The sequence below is a fragment of the Penicillium concentricum genome (assembly GCF_028827145.1).
Source record: "Penicillium concentricum strain IBT 3081 chromosome Unknown utg000002l_segment0_segment0, whole genome shotgun sequence".
In the NCBI taxonomy this organism is placed as follows: domain Eukaryota; kingdom Fungi; phylum Ascomycota; class Eurotiomycetes; order Eurotiales; family Aspergillaceae; genus Penicillium; species Penicillium concentricum.
The window spans coordinates 2,374,657-2,388,621 of NW_026622755.1; the positions used below are offsets into that span (position 1 = coordinate 2,374,657).

The 13,965-nt window shown below is 51.1% G+C and overlaps 6 protein-coding genes across 6 annotated transcripts; 3 read left to right on the forward strand and 3 right to left on the reverse strand.

The window, feature by feature from the left end:
- Positions 1 to 8: 8 nt before the first annotated feature.
- N7517_004475 (fatty acid desaturase) lies at positions 9 to 1,740 on the forward strand (the record flags this gene model as incomplete). The annotated part of the gene is made up of 2 exons (XM_056722205.1): positions 9 to 211; positions 276 to 1,740. 2 exons carry the CDS (start codon positions 9 to 11, stop codon positions 1,738 to 1,740), a joined length of 1,668 nt encoding a protein of 555 aa, XP_056578455.1.
- Positions 1,741 to 2,009: 269 nt separating this feature from the next.
- Positions 2,010 to 4,109, reverse strand: N7517_004476 (ASCC2 family CUE domain-containing protein; the record flags this gene model as incomplete). The annotated part of the gene is made up of 1 exon (XM_056722206.1): positions 2,010 to 4,109. One exon carries the CDS (start codon positions 4,107 to 4,109, stop codon positions 2,010 to 2,012), a length of 2,100 nt encoding a protein of 699 aa, XP_056578456.1.
- Positions 4,110 to 4,351: 242 nt separating this feature from the next.
- On the forward strand, positions 4,352 to 5,168 carry S10a (40S ribosomal protein uS10). The gene is made up of 4 exons (XM_056722207.1): positions 4,352 to 4,436; positions 4,497 to 4,554; positions 4,689 to 4,912; positions 4,992 to 5,168. The coding sequence occupies exons 2-4, from the start codon at positions 4,513 to 4,515 to the stop codon at positions 5,074 to 5,076; spliced, it is 351 nt and encodes a 116-aa protein (XP_056578457.1). The 5' UTR covers positions 4,352 to 4,436; positions 4,497 to 4,512; the 3' UTR covers positions 5,077 to 5,168.
- A 332-nt stretch (positions 5,169 to 5,500) lies between these two features.
- On the reverse strand, positions 5,501 to 7,532 carry N7517_004478 (FG-nucleoporin nup42; the record flags this gene model as incomplete). Its single annotated transcript, XM_056722208.1, has 4 exons — positions 5,501 to 6,998; positions 7,051 to 7,078; positions 7,354 to 7,437; positions 7,487 to 7,532. 4 exons carry the CDS (start codon positions 7,530 to 7,532, stop codon positions 5,501 to 5,503), a joined length of 1,656 nt encoding a protein of 551 aa, XP_056578458.1.
- Positions 7,533 to 8,068: 536 nt separating this feature from the next.
- N7517_004479 (ELYS family protein) lies at positions 8,069 to 9,116 on the reverse strand (the record flags this gene model as incomplete). The annotated part of the gene is made up of 3 exons (XM_056722209.1): positions 8,069 to 8,608; positions 8,667 to 8,896; positions 8,957 to 9,116. 3 exons carry the CDS (start codon positions 9,114 to 9,116, stop codon positions 8,069 to 8,071), a joined length of 930 nt encoding a protein of 309 aa, XP_056578459.1.
- Positions 9,117 to 9,357: 241 nt separating this feature from the next.
- Positions 9,358 to 13,862, forward strand: smc4 (condensin subunit SMC4; the record flags this gene model as incomplete). The annotated part of the gene is made up of 4 exons (XM_056722210.1): positions 9,358 to 12,774; positions 12,828 to 13,580; positions 13,636 to 13,713; positions 13,767 to 13,862. The coding sequence occupies 4 exons, from the start codon at positions 9,358 to 9,360 to the stop codon at positions 13,860 to 13,862; spliced, it is 4,344 nt and encodes a 1,447-aa protein (XP_056578460.1).
- Positions 13,863 to 13,965: the final 103 nt, after the last annotated feature.

Consider the following 13,965-nt stretch of genomic DNA (forward strand, 5'->3'; position numbering starts at 1 on the left):
CTCATACCATGGAGAAGACCGCGTTCCGACCGTCCCGGAAGGATACCCTCTTGACTCGACGATATATTGAAGGCCTCATTGCGGAGGGCAAACATGTCATAATCTACCAGGATCGTGTCCTAAAGGTAGACGCATTTATTAAATACCACCCCGGAGGAGAGAAGCCAATCAAGCACATGGTGGGAAGGGATGCGACAGATGAGATCAACGCGTATGTTCTGGAAGGGCAAACATCACAACCTCTGATCAGTCTAATTGAACCCCATCTCATACAGTCTACACTCCGAAGATGCCCGCCAGCGCATGCGCTCGTACCAGATCGGACGAATTGAAGGAACATGGATCAACTTCCTACCCCCAATCCAGGGCGGCAAGTTCCGTGCCTACACCGAAGACACATGCTTGAGTGATGAGGATTCCACAACTCAAGAAAGCTCTGGTAGCTCCAGTCAAGAAGGCTCAATTCCTCCCTCGCCGATATTCGATGCCGTCGACTCGAAATCTACAGTTCGTCAACGGAAATCGACCGGAACCACTTTGACCGACCAAACCACAGCCAAGCCTGCCTTCTTGGATGCGAGAACACGGGAGGAAATTATCTTCGACACTGCCAAGTATCCTTCCTTGGATACCGCAAGTCAGGAAGAGATCAAACGAAAATATCGCGCACTGCACGAGCGTATCAAGGCCGAGGGACTTTACGACTGTAACTACTCTTGTTACTTCGTCGAATGCTGTCGATACACACTTTTTGCAGGTCTTTCATATATGTTCCTCCGCATGGGATGGTGGGCGACCTCGGCATTTTTCCTAGGCTGTTTCTGGCATCAGCTTGTTTTTACCGCCCATGATGCTGGTCATATGGGCATTACACACAATTTCCATGTGGATACTGTCATTGGAATGCTCATTGCAGACTATCTCGGAGGTTTAAGTCTTGGGTGGTGGAAACGAAGCCACAACGTCCACCACATCGTGACCAATGAGCCAGAACATGACCCGGATATCGAGCATATACCATTCTTCGCTGTCTCGCATCGCTTCCTCACGAGTCTCAGGAGTACCTATTACGATCGAATCATGACCTTCGACGCTCCAGCTCGGTTTTTACTCAAATTCCAAAATTACTCTTACTACCCTATTATGATGCTGGCTCGGTTCAATCTTTACGCCTTGAGCTGGGAGTATCTGCTAAAGGGCCAAGCTCCTAAAAGGGGTCCCGCTTGGTGGCATGTTTGGTTTGAGCTTGTCGGACAGGTCTTTTTCTGGGCCTGGTTTGGCTACGGCGTTATGTACAAGACGATCCCTGATGCAAGCAGCCGTATCATCTTCCTCCTCGTCTCACACATTGTCTCCTCCCCACTACATGTTCAAATCACATTATCCCACTTCGCTATGTCGACCGCCGACCTAGGTGTTGGTGAGTCCTTCGCGCAAAAGATGCTCCGTACTACTATGGACGTCGACTGCCCTACGTGGCTGGATTTCTTCCACGGTGGCTTGCAATTCCAGGCCATTCACCATCTCTACCCACGGATCCCGCGCCACAACCTGCGTCGTACGCAGAAGTTCGTTATAGAGTTCTGCCGCGATACTGGTATCCCATATGCCATTTTCACCTTCTACGATGGTAACAAGGAGGTTATCAGCCACCTTAGTGAAGTCGCGAAACAGGTCCGCCTCATGGAGGAGTGCCGCAAGTCCATTTCCGAGGGCGGAGTCTTCTCAGATCACCACTGATACGAATTGTCAGTTCCTTGCTGGCCAAGTACGACTTCCCTTGTGTAAACATGTTATCACGATTGCCTATACCGTATTTTGTATGCGCCGAGGTATATTAATGAATCAACTGAATAATTTCTGTTTCAATGCGTCGTGGCTCTTGTTGTACAAGCCGAACAGATTTTTATGTAAATTACATCCATGATCATAACCAGATAGAAACAAAGTGACAAATGCTCTTATGCCGCATTGCATCCATATGTAACCAACGTGATCCCTTTGTATGCTTAGCCAGGCAACCCACCGCCACGCGCCATCTTCTTCGCGCGTTGTTGTCGTCGGTTGTGATTTGCCTGACTACTCTTGTTCTCTTCCTTCCTCTGTCTCGACGCGGGAGTATCCGGCTGCCCCGAGCCGCCAGGTGGAGGACCACCACCACGGCCTCCACGGCCTCGACCGCCGCCGCCCCGCCCTCGTCCACCACGTCCGCCGCCTCCTCTGCCACCCCGCGAACCAGCAGGACCAGTGGACTCGCCCTCGTCAGAACCATCCCCATCTTCACGAGGCTGTGGCCTCCTGTAAGACGTAGGACGTAACTCAGGCTGGTTAAGTGACCCAGCACCAGTCGACCCGCCAGCGTCCATAGCCAGCCGGGCTTCAAGTTTAGCGAGACGCCTGGGATCACGCGTTAGCATGACAGCCCAGCCCTCAATAGCTTCGTCGGTCATTTCAGTCTCGCGCTTCAACGACGCGCGCGGCTGAGAGCGGCGGGTCGCTGAGTCGCGGGCAAAGAGTCCTGGATTGGACTTGTATGTTCGGAAAAGGACTGTTTCCATATCAGCAGCCCGGCGTTCGCGCTGAGCTGCTTCAGCTTCGCCGTCTGCGCCACCTGTGGCTCCGTCAATGGCGCCGCCTACATCGGCTGTGTCGTAGGTGTCATCACGCTCATCGTCGTCTGAGTCGAAGGTTGCTAGGGCGGATAGGATTGCTGCTTTGTTTGCGGCGTGTTTGCTGTGGTCTGAGAGGAGTGTGTCGGCTGTTTGGTCTGCGTCGGCACGGCCGAAGTGTAGTTTGCCTTTCTTTTCGCCGGAGCGGCTTAGTTCGGCGATGTCCACGTCTTCGTCGAAGATATTCTTGCGGGCAGGGAGTGGGGCGAATTTAGGTGATGGCATGGAGGGTGGTGTTGGCTGGGGTGCGAGATGGCTATGGTGAGGCTCTGCTGGGGCAGGCAGTTGCTCGGATCGATCTAGTGACTGGAGTTCCATAGGAAGTGAGTCATCGAGAAGGTGGGCGACAATAGTCTCGGGGTTGTCGTTGTAGAAGTCCAGTAGCCGTACAACAAAGGCTGAACCAAGATCGGGGAAGAGGTCTTGTACTTGAGTGACTAGTGACATCTTGTGTGCGTGAAGTTCTCCCGAGACAATCGGATCCGAGGAAACTGCTTTTCCCTTATCCACTTTCTTGCGCTTTTGATACCGATGGTGTAGCGACTTCGATTCCACCTGATACGTTCGCAAGCTGGCAAGGAGGTCTTGCCCCCGTTTCTGGGGGTGAATGCTCAGATACTTCTCTAGCCGAATAAGCAAGTCTGAGCTGCAGATGAGATCAGATAGTAGAGTTGGTTCCTTTCTCATTTTCGGTGCTCCGACTCGAGCAGTGGCTTTGAGGCTGAACAGCTGATCCAATAACGAAGACAAATTGACAGGCTCTTTCAGTAAGGACACGAGTCCGACGTAGATGTTAGCAACAAGAATCTTACGAAACTCCTCCCCGGCACCTTTTGACTGGTACGCTTCCGCTATCGTATCCAGGAAGTCGGAGCCCGCCATGAGCTCCTGGCCACATGCTGGCAGCACTGAAGCAAGGATGGTCAGACGGCGGATGTCAGAAATGACTTCGGGGTTTGAGGATGAGTTGGCCGAAGAGATGTTCTTGATAACAACAGCTTTTGCTCTCTCGATACTGGAAGTGATCTTGTCACGGTGCAGATCCCAGGCACTTGATAATGACGTCTTCAAGGCCGCGCTTGAAGGGTAACAGCAAGATAGATTGCCGATAAGTCTCCAGTCCAGAGTTCCGTCTGGTGGGTTGGAGAGATCCAGTATATATCTTCTTGTCGCCAGGAAGCAGAGCTTCCGAAGTTGTCGAGCTTTAGGTCCACTTTGTAGACTAGAATCTCCCGCAGCCGTGTATTGATAATAAGATCCCAGGAATGGGGGCATTGATACATCCTCGGGGGCTGCAACCTTAAACTGTTGATCCGACACATTCAGGCGGATCCCCAACAGGGCCATCCATGCATCTAGACAAGCTTCCCAGTCATTTGATGGGATTGTCCTCCGCACTGCGGGGGAGGGCACTGGAGCCAGCGGCGGGAACTCCGCCATTGGAACTAAGATGGTTGTGATTGGGAATATGGAAAGAATCTCAAAAGAGAAAGAAGCAAGAACAAAAGGAAAAACACGCAACCACCTGTCAGCTCATGATTCTCATCTCAAATGCCATCACTTGGCGGTCTCATGTCCTCTTTGAGTGATGACATAAGCAATTACTGAAAGGGGACCTAAAGGGGTTTAGCGTGTGATAACCGAAGCGCCAAGAATTTCGCACTGAACTTTTTGGATATGGAATTCTCGATCCACATCACTTCAACAGCCATCATCACTTTACCGAGCCTAGTAGTTCAGGTCTTGACGGCAATCGCCTTTTAAATTGTGCGCGCCCCCTTTTTTCTACTCTTGAAATCCCCGAATCGAATTACTAACCCGTTTCAGTCCATTCAAATTCAAGATGTCTTTCCAGAAGCCCGAGAAGGATTTCGGCGAGGGCCCTGTACGTTGTCCCTGATCCAATGGTCACTGTCGCACATCGCTGTTGCACCTCGCTGTCACTGTCGCCGTGTGCAATGTGTCATTGGACCTGGTCAATACAAGCTTAGTACTAATTACCTCTTGTCTGCTCTACAGAAGGTCCACAAGATCCGCATCACCCTCACCTCCCGCAAGGTTGCCTCCCTCGAGAAGGTCTGCCAGGAGCTGATCGACCGTGCTCGCTCCAAGTCCCTCCAGGTCAAGGGTCCCGTCCGTCTTCCCACCAAGACCCTCCAGATCTCCACCCGTAAGACCCCCAACGGTGAGGGTTCCAAGACCTGGGACAAGTTCGAGATGCGCATCCACAAGCGTCTCATCGAGTAAGTTTTTCCCAGCTATTGAGTTGTGGCACTATCGCCATGGCACCTAGCAGATGCAGTTGCTGACATTCTATCTTAGTCTCCTCGCCCCCACCGAGACCGTCAAGCAGATCATCATCAACATCGAGGCCGGTGTTGAGGTTGAGGTCACCATTGCCGCATAAATGCGCTAGGCTGGGCTTGCCGCAGGGAGGGATCGTGGATTGGCCAATTTGGAGTGCACAGCGCGACTTTGGAGTCAGTCCTGGCCCGCATGTCTTGTTACGCGCTGCGGGGGATCCCGTTCGGACCTGAAATATCTAAAATAAAAAATGGAAACATCTTGAAACACAAAGAGAATTGGTAGTGGTCTACAGACCGTAATTTGGTTCATATTAACAGTGAAAATAAAGCACTTGCACTTGCTACATTCATAAATTGAGTATTGTTGAGCTCCTAAGCGCCATTCCCCATGTTCTACCCGCCGGGAACATATTGCTTGTGATAGATAAAAAATAGATGCACGTCATCTCAACCCATGAGACGCGTAGTAAAATAACAAACAAAAAGCTGAAGACAAAGACAAATGAATGCTCTCAGCTTCGGGGGCTAAAAGTCGAAACTCAGCCACTCCTGCTTAGGAGGTACTGCAGGAATGTTGCCGTCCTTGAAGTAGCCATTTTGGAGGAAAAATTGATATGCCTCAGCGACCTCTGGTGTGTATTCCTCGGGCTTTGCATGTGCGTCTTTCAAGCTAGCTGGATCAGGTGGCCCGTTAGGGAAGTGAACTCGGACAAAGGTTTTGTTGTCTTGTGGGTGAAGGTAGCAGGGGTGGTCGTTGATATACTTGACGGGCCGGCCCTTCCACATCACTAGTTGTTTGGTGGATGGGTTATGTCGAGTTTCACCCTCCAGTTGTGGAAGTGGGTTGAGGTCTTGTGGATTGTCGATTTTGATGTATGCCCGCGGCCCGGCGTTGGCATTCTGCACCGGCACACCTTGGACTGCAGGCTGGCCGAAGGGAGACGGGGCAGGTTGTACAGCACTCTGGCCAAACCCACCGGCAGCAGGCTGGTTCTGAGATACTTGGGCGAAAGGAGAAGCGGTAGGTGGAGCACCGAATGGGGCGGCACCTGCCGGGGCTGAGGGCTGGCCGAATGGAGCGGCGCCTGCTGGGGCTGAGGGTTGGCCGAATGGAGCGGCGCCTGCCGGAACTGATGGCTGACCGAATGGGGCAGCGCCTGCCGTGGCTGATGGCTGGCCGAATGGGCTCGGGTTGACAGCTGGCTGGCCAAATGGCGACGGGGCAGGTTGCCCGGCGACCTGGCCAAACCCACCAGCGGCAGGCTGGTTCTGAGCCACTTGAGTGAAGGGAGAAGCGACAGACGGAGCGCCGAATGGGGCGGCACCTCCCGGAGCGATCGGCTTGCCGAAGGGGTTTGGATTAACTCCTGGCTGGGCTGGCTGGCCGAAAGGTGTTTTGTTAAAGGCTGACTGCCCTCCCAGTGTGGAGGTTTGACCGAAGGCGGAACCACCCAAGGCAGATGTCTGTCCAAAGGCCGTAGACTGGCCCATGCCAGCCGGCTGCGCTGGTGCTGAAGCCCTACCGAATCCACCTGACTGACCAAGTCCTGAAGACTGGCCAAAGGTCGAGGAAGGGGCGCCAAACGCTCCAGGCGCAGGACCGGTGTTTGGTGTCGGGGCGACATTTTGCTGGCCAAATGGAGAGGGTTGGCCAAATGGCGCTGGAGCTTGGTTCATACTAGCCTGAGTGTTCCCCTTGATGATGTCGATTCGATTGGGGTGTTCATTCCTGCCATCATTGACATATTTGACGGCACCATTCAGGTCATTCAGTGATATCTCCATCTGTTGCACGCACTCTTGCCATAGAGCCGAGGCTTCTTGGACTGCCTGGTTCAGGTTGCCGGCTGCTGCTAATTCATAATGGCGGAGGCGCATCTCTTCCATGCTCCGCTCGCGGTGAGCACCGCCGAACAGCTGGCGCGCAACATCTTTGTGGGGTGCATATGCGGAGAAGATCCATTCCGGGCGGCCCTGGCCTGCGGTCAAGTCTGACTTGATTTCGCTTGCCTTAACTGCCGGGCTGCCTTTTTATCAGTTCTGGATCAACTTAAGGCGCTGGGGAAGTGACTTACTCCGGTCCTTGTAGAGTCTGATTTTGACCTGTGGTAAACTTGCCGTTAGGCTTTGAAAGAAGGCTAGCCCGAAAGGGCAGATGATTCATAGGGTAGATCATAGTTTTGCAGGGAAATATCTCATGCACCTCGAGACTCGAAGTAGGATGGGTTGGAGTAGGATGGGTAGAAAGCAGGAGAAAGATATTGGGGGGCACAGGTGAACATAGAGATCGAACATTTAATCTCACAATACAATAGATTTCCGATTAATGGGCTCTCCAGATTGAGTAACGCTGAATCAAAACAATTCAATTGACGTACCTCCAAACCCTCCGGATAAAGCACCGAATCGATTCCCCGATGGGCCAGCAGTAGGTTTGCCAGGGTGCTCGAACTTGCAGCGATCTGAAAATACATTAGCGACTTGATTTCTTTATACTCGAAATATTCATACCTCCGAACTTGCAGCGACCTTGCTGAAAAAAGGTGCATACCACCATCTTTGCGCTGGTGTTTGCTCAACTGCCTTCAAAGCAACGTTGGAAGGCCTGGATCCCGACTTTTCTCAAGTGAATACGTGTCCTTCGATATATGATCAAGCAACTTGAGAGAAAAGCAAGAACAAGGTTGGTTGTCGCGAAGAGAGAAACTCCTGTGGTTGGGACTTTTCGGAATTGGTCCGTATCTTATCGGAACGTCTGCAAAGGGCAATCCCAGCACTCTTGTATAGCTAGCTTTGATATTTGAGAGTATGAAATTGAATTTTTATCGCTTTACCCTTTGCCTCGAGATGAGATTAAAGGGATCTACGAAATATAAGTTCATTTACCTAGTTCAGCCTACAAAGCGGATGCAAATTCGTATCGACAAAGCGTTATATATATTGGTACCGGAAGTTGACAGAATAACAGAATATTTTTAGAACGCCATTGAAAACCATTGAAAACCATTAAAACCATTAACTCTGATTGCTATTTCAATTTTTAGTAATCAATAAACATTGAATCCAGTACGGATCACTGGTTGGGTATATCATCTACGTGTGTCGTATGCTCCCCCGAAGGTCATCCCAATTCAACCCATCGACCTTTTTGCCACCCAAGGATTCGAGCTCCGGGGCCAGTTCCCCAGTTCGCCCAGTTGCAAGGCGTCGCATCATCACCGTATCCTTAGCTCCAGGAAGGGTACTGGCATTGCCCTGCAGCAGAACATGCTCAAACCACTGCTCCTCATCCTCGTCAAGCGGAAGACCGACGAGTTCCATCGCACGCCTGCTTCTGGTTTGGCCAGGGGTGGCCCTGTGAACAAACTCGACCAACTGCTCGAAAAAGCTCTGACGGAGAGTTTCATCGTACTTGCGCGTGAAGTAGAATGCCTCGGTAACGTTGGAGCGGGCGAGTGTATCGAAGAAAGCTTTGCGGATCGTTGCGCTTGCAAGAGGAGGAGCCGCGGTGAGGTAGTATGCGATTGCGAGGCTATCATCATGCTTGGGAAGCTTTGTGAGGGTAAGAACGTAGAGGATCTCATCCGGGAAAGTAGGAATGAGTGAGGGTTCAGCAAGGAATTCTACCGCTCGCTATTATATCATGTAATTGTCAGAAGATGGCCGTCTTAAAAGATCGTTCACAACTCACCCTAAAATCGAGTCGATCCAAATGCCAAAGACCTTCAATGAAGAAACGATACTTTTCTGGGAGGTGGCATTGTTGCGCAAACTGAGACGAAGCTTCTGGCGCAGCGCGACAATCCTTGAGGATGTAATAGATCAAGGATTGTTTGTGATGGATATCGAGTTCTGAAGAAACGATGTGGTTGAACAGTGTTCGGAGATCTGGATTGGACTTTGGCGGGTAGATCTTGGTCACTAACAGAGAAGTGATTGATTAGCATGAGGCTTCAAGAGCAGAGCTACAAATCACAATACCTCCTTGGATGCCGAGGAGTCCCAAGAGTCGATCGGCAAAGAGCTGGTCCAACGCCTGCCGGCTGGATAAAATCTGGTCAAGAACCTTGGGTTCATATGAATATTTCTTATTAAATGAGAAGACCTGGTCGAAACTCTCCCAAGGAGCCATGCTGGGCATAATGAGAGAAGTGATAAGTTATGTGAACAACCTTGAACTGATCTCCATTAAGCTCCGCGGAGAAGTAATTACCGTACGGTAAATTACAGCGGGACATGGCGGTGAAGGGCTTGTTGTGGCAGAACAGCGGCCACTTTACCCGTTTGGGCACGAGGTAAACAACCCACTTTCAAGCGACAAAACCTCCGACAAAACCTCTCGCCCCTCTCCATGCAGCAGACATCCCACTGATCTGCACAACATGGCTTCAGTTGTAAAGGGCAGGGCTTCACGCCGCTCTTCTGCCCGCCGGAGTTATGTCGTTGAAGATACATCTGAATCGGAGGACCCTGGAAATGTGACACCAACACCCGATGCGCACGATGACGATGACGAAGTTGAGGAGGATTACACCCCAGTTCCTAAGAAGGCAAAGAGGGTATCGAGAAAAAGGATGACACTAGACCCTGTGACACCTTCTACTGTGCGCCCTGCCAGCAAGACCCAAGAAGCGACAACAGATGATTCCGATGCGATGGACACCGATACCGACGCGATGGACACTGATGCGATGGACATCGATAAAGAAAATGACGAGAACGACGAGGGCGCTAGCATGGCGTCAATGGAGGCTGATCCAGATTCTCCTTCCGGGAAAGCGGCGTTGAAAAGAAAAAGTATGGCCCACCCCCGCAAGAGTCGCGGCTCAATCACACCCAAGCCGGCACAGGGCTCACTTCCAACTCCAGAGCCATCCCAATCGCCAGAGCCTCAAGAAAGAGCGCACCGAGCAAGCGTGCCACCTTTATCTGACATCACCGAATCCGCCGTGAATCAGTCACCGTCGAAACAATTGGAAGAGCCCAAATCTCAGATTTCCATCATAAACCCGAACTCGACAGTCTTGGAGAGGCCTATGGACATTGTGGCCAAGTCCAGAACGCAGGCCCCTCAAGCACCCGAGGAGCCTGCGGCGCCCAAGCCCCGAATGATTATTGAGAACCTTATTCTGACAAACTTCAAGAGTTACGCTGGCCAACAGATTGTTGGTCCGTTCCACGCTTCCTTTTCGTCTGTTGTTGGACCGAACGGCTCCGGAAAGTCCAACGTGATTGACTCGCTCCTGTTCGTGTTTGGCTTCCGCGCCAGCAAGATGCGACAGGGCAAAATCTCCGCGCTGATCCATAACTCTGCTCAGTACCCCAACCTTGCATTCTGCGAGGTCGAGGTTCATTTCTCAGAAGTCCTCGATTTACCCGACGGTGGCCAGGAAGTGGTCCCAGATTCCCAACTAATCGTTTCGCGACGAGCCTTCAAGAATAACACCAGCAAATACTATATGAACAAAAAGGAAACCAATTTCACCGCTGTCACAACCTTCCTCCGTGATCGTGGAATTGATCTCGACCACAAGCGCTTCCTGATCTTGCAGGGCGAGGTCGAGTCGATCGCTCAGATGAAGCCCAAAGCCTCCAACGACCACGACGAAGGCCTCTTGGAATACCTGGAAGATATCATTGGAACCTCCAAGTACAAGACCCCCATCGATGAGGCCGCAACCGAGCTCGAAGCTCTCAACGATGTATGCGTGGAGAAGAACAACCGTGTCCAGCATGTGGAGAAGGAAAAGACGGCCTTGGAGGATAAGAAAGACAAGGCCCTGGCTTACATCCGCGAGGAGAACGAATTGGCCCAGAAACAATCAGCGCTCTATCAGATCTACATTGATGAATGTGCTGATAATGTTCGTGTTACGGAAGAGGCCATTCTCCAAATGCAGGAGCTACTCAACATGGAACTCGAAAAACACGAGGGAAATGAATCCGGCATCAAAGAGCTCGAAAAGGCCTACAAAAAGGGTGTTCGTCACTATGAGTCAATTGAGAAAGAGACCCAAACCTTGCTCAAAGAGATGGCCAAGTACGACAAGGAGTCTGTCAAGTTTGAGGAGAAGAAGAAATTCTTGGTTGGCAAACAGAAGAAGCTAGAGAAAGCTATGCACACTAGCCGTCTTGCTGCTTCTGAATGCCAAGGCTTGGTGGAGAAGTTTACCTACGACATTGAGAAGAAGACTGCCGAAACCACTCAATTCGAGAAAGAGATGGTTACGGAAGAGAAGGAACTGAACTCAATTCGTGAGGGGCTAAAAGGCAAGACGCAAGGCCTATCCGATCAGATCGCCGAGAAGCAGAAATCACTGGAGCCATGGAATGCGAAAATCAACGAGAAACAGTCTGCAGTCGCAGTAGCTCAAAGTGAGCTCGATATCCTACGCGAGCGTGGTAATGCTGGCGCTGTTCTCCTTGAAGAGGCACAGGCCAAGATTGTTACAATTGAAGATAGTCTTCAAACCAAGCAAACCGATCTGGAAGAGCGACAAGCCCAGAAAGAGACATTGGAATATGAAGTGGAGAAGCTCAAACACGACTTGAAGAAATACGCCGGCCGTGAGCCCGAGGTTCGTTCACATGTCTCAAGTGCCCGTCAAAAAGCAGATGAGGCACGAGTCAGTCTTGCAAGCACACAAAACCGCGGAAGTGTCCTGACTGGGTTGATGCGTCTCAAGGAGTCTGGCCGTATCGATGGTTTCCATGGCCGACTTGGTAACCTGGGCACAATCGACGAGAAGTATGATGTCGCTATTTCTACAGCTTGTCCTGCTCTCGATAACATGGTTGTGGAAACCGTTGAAGTCGGCCAACAATGCATCGACTATTTGCGCAAGAACAACCTTGGTCGAGCGAACTTCATTCTTCTTGACCGCCTTCCTCGCCGTGACATGGCATCAATCTACTCACCCGAAAGCGTTCCTCGTCTCTTTGATCTTGTCAAGCCGAAGGACCCTAAGTTCGCCCCAGCTTTCTACAGCGTGATGCAAAATACGTTGGTTGCTAAGGACTTGGAGCAGGCAAACCGTATTGCCTATGGTGCTCGCCGGTGGCGAGTGGTGACAGAAGACGGCCAGTTGATTGATGTGTCAGGAACAATGAGCGGTGGTGGCACCCGTGTCGCCCGAGGCGGTATGTCATCAAAGCAAGTCGCAGACACCACAAAGGAGCAGGTGTCTCGCTTGGAATCAGATCTTGAGGATCTGGAAAGGAAATTTCAGGCTTTCCAGGAAAAGCAGCGACATGTGGAGGCTCAGATGAAGGAAAGATCAGAGGAAATTCCACGCGTGGAGACTAAGATCCAAAAGATTATGATCGAGATCGAGAGCACCAAGCGTAGTCTTGCTGATGCCCAGCGACGCGTAAAGGAGCTGGGCGCGCAGCATCAGCCATCTGATTCTGATGAAGATCAAATTGCTGCCCTCGAGAAACAGATTTCCAAAGCCCAAAAGGAGATCGCTAAACTCAATGACGAGAAGAGTGGCATCGAGGAAGAGATCCAGACTCTGCAGAGCACGATCATGGAGGTCGGTGGTGTTCGGCTTCGCGGCCAAAAGGCGAAGGTGGATGGCTTGAAAGAGCAGATCGGCATGCTTGCTGATGAGATTTCAAACGCGGAGGGGCAACAGTCCAAGAACGAAAAACTCATCAAGAAGCACTCCAAAGCCCGCGATGCTTCAGAGAAGGAGATTGCTCAGATCGCAGACGAGTTGGAGAAGCTAGAAGAAGATGTTGCCAACCAGACCAATGAATCTGCGGACTGGAGACAGAAGGCCGATGAAGCCCAGGAGGTAACTTATCCAAGATTCGCGAGTATATTGAAACTGCTGCTGACCATTCCTAGGCTTTGGAATCTAAAAAGGGCGAGCTTAAGGCCATGAAGGACGAGCTTGACGCAAAGGTGGCTGAGCTCAATGAGACGAGAGCTGCTGAGATCGAGATGCGCAATAAACTGGAAGAGAACCAGAAGGCCTTGGCTGAGAACCAAAAGCGCAGTCGTTACTGGGAGGAGAAGCTTTCAAAGCTGACTGTCCAGAACATCAGCGATATTGGTGAAGAGCAGGAGCCCACAGAGCTTCAGATGTACACCAAGGATGAGCTAGAGGCTATGAACAAGGATTCTCTCAAAGCGGTCATTGCTGCTTTGGAGGAGAAGGTTCAAAATGCCTCCATCGATCTGTCAGTCATCGAGGAATACCGCCGCCGAGCCGCCGAGCACGAATCACGCTCAGCAGATCTGACCACCGCGTTGACATCACGAGACGGTGCCAAGGCACGCCTGGACGGGCTTCGATCTTCTCGCTTGAATGGATTCATGGAAGGATTTGGCATTATCTCTTTGCGTCTCAAAGAAATGTACCAGATGATCACTATGGGCGGTAACGCCGAGTTGGAGCTCGTTGACTCGTTGGACCCCTTCTCGGAAGGCATTTTGTTCTCGGTCATGCCTCCTAAGAAGAGCTGGAAGAACATTGGTAACCTGTCTGGTGGAGAGAAGACTTTGTCCAGTTTGGCGCTGGTCTTCGCTCTTCACCACTACAAGCCTACTCCGCTCTATGTCATGGATGAGATTGATGCCGCCCTGGACTTCCGAAACGTGAGTTGGTCCTATACAATTCGTGATGGACACGTGTGCTAACTTTCTTTTCAAGGTTTCCATCGTCGCCTCATACATCAAGGAGCGAACGAAGAATGCCCAATTCATTGTCATTTCATTGAGAAATAATATGGTATGTGCCGTTGATTTTCGCTTCCAACTTGACATAGCTAACATATTTACTAGTTCGAGCTTGCTGCCCGACTTGTCGGTGTCTACAAGGTCAACCACATGACCAAGAGTGTGACGATCGAGAACCGGGATTATATCACGGGTCGATAATGATTGAAGATGGAATACCGCGCTGTCGTTTTTGACTTTCAACCTCTTGCCTGGACGGAATAGGGTTGTATGCTGCTGCTTTTGATGATATCATGGGTCGGGG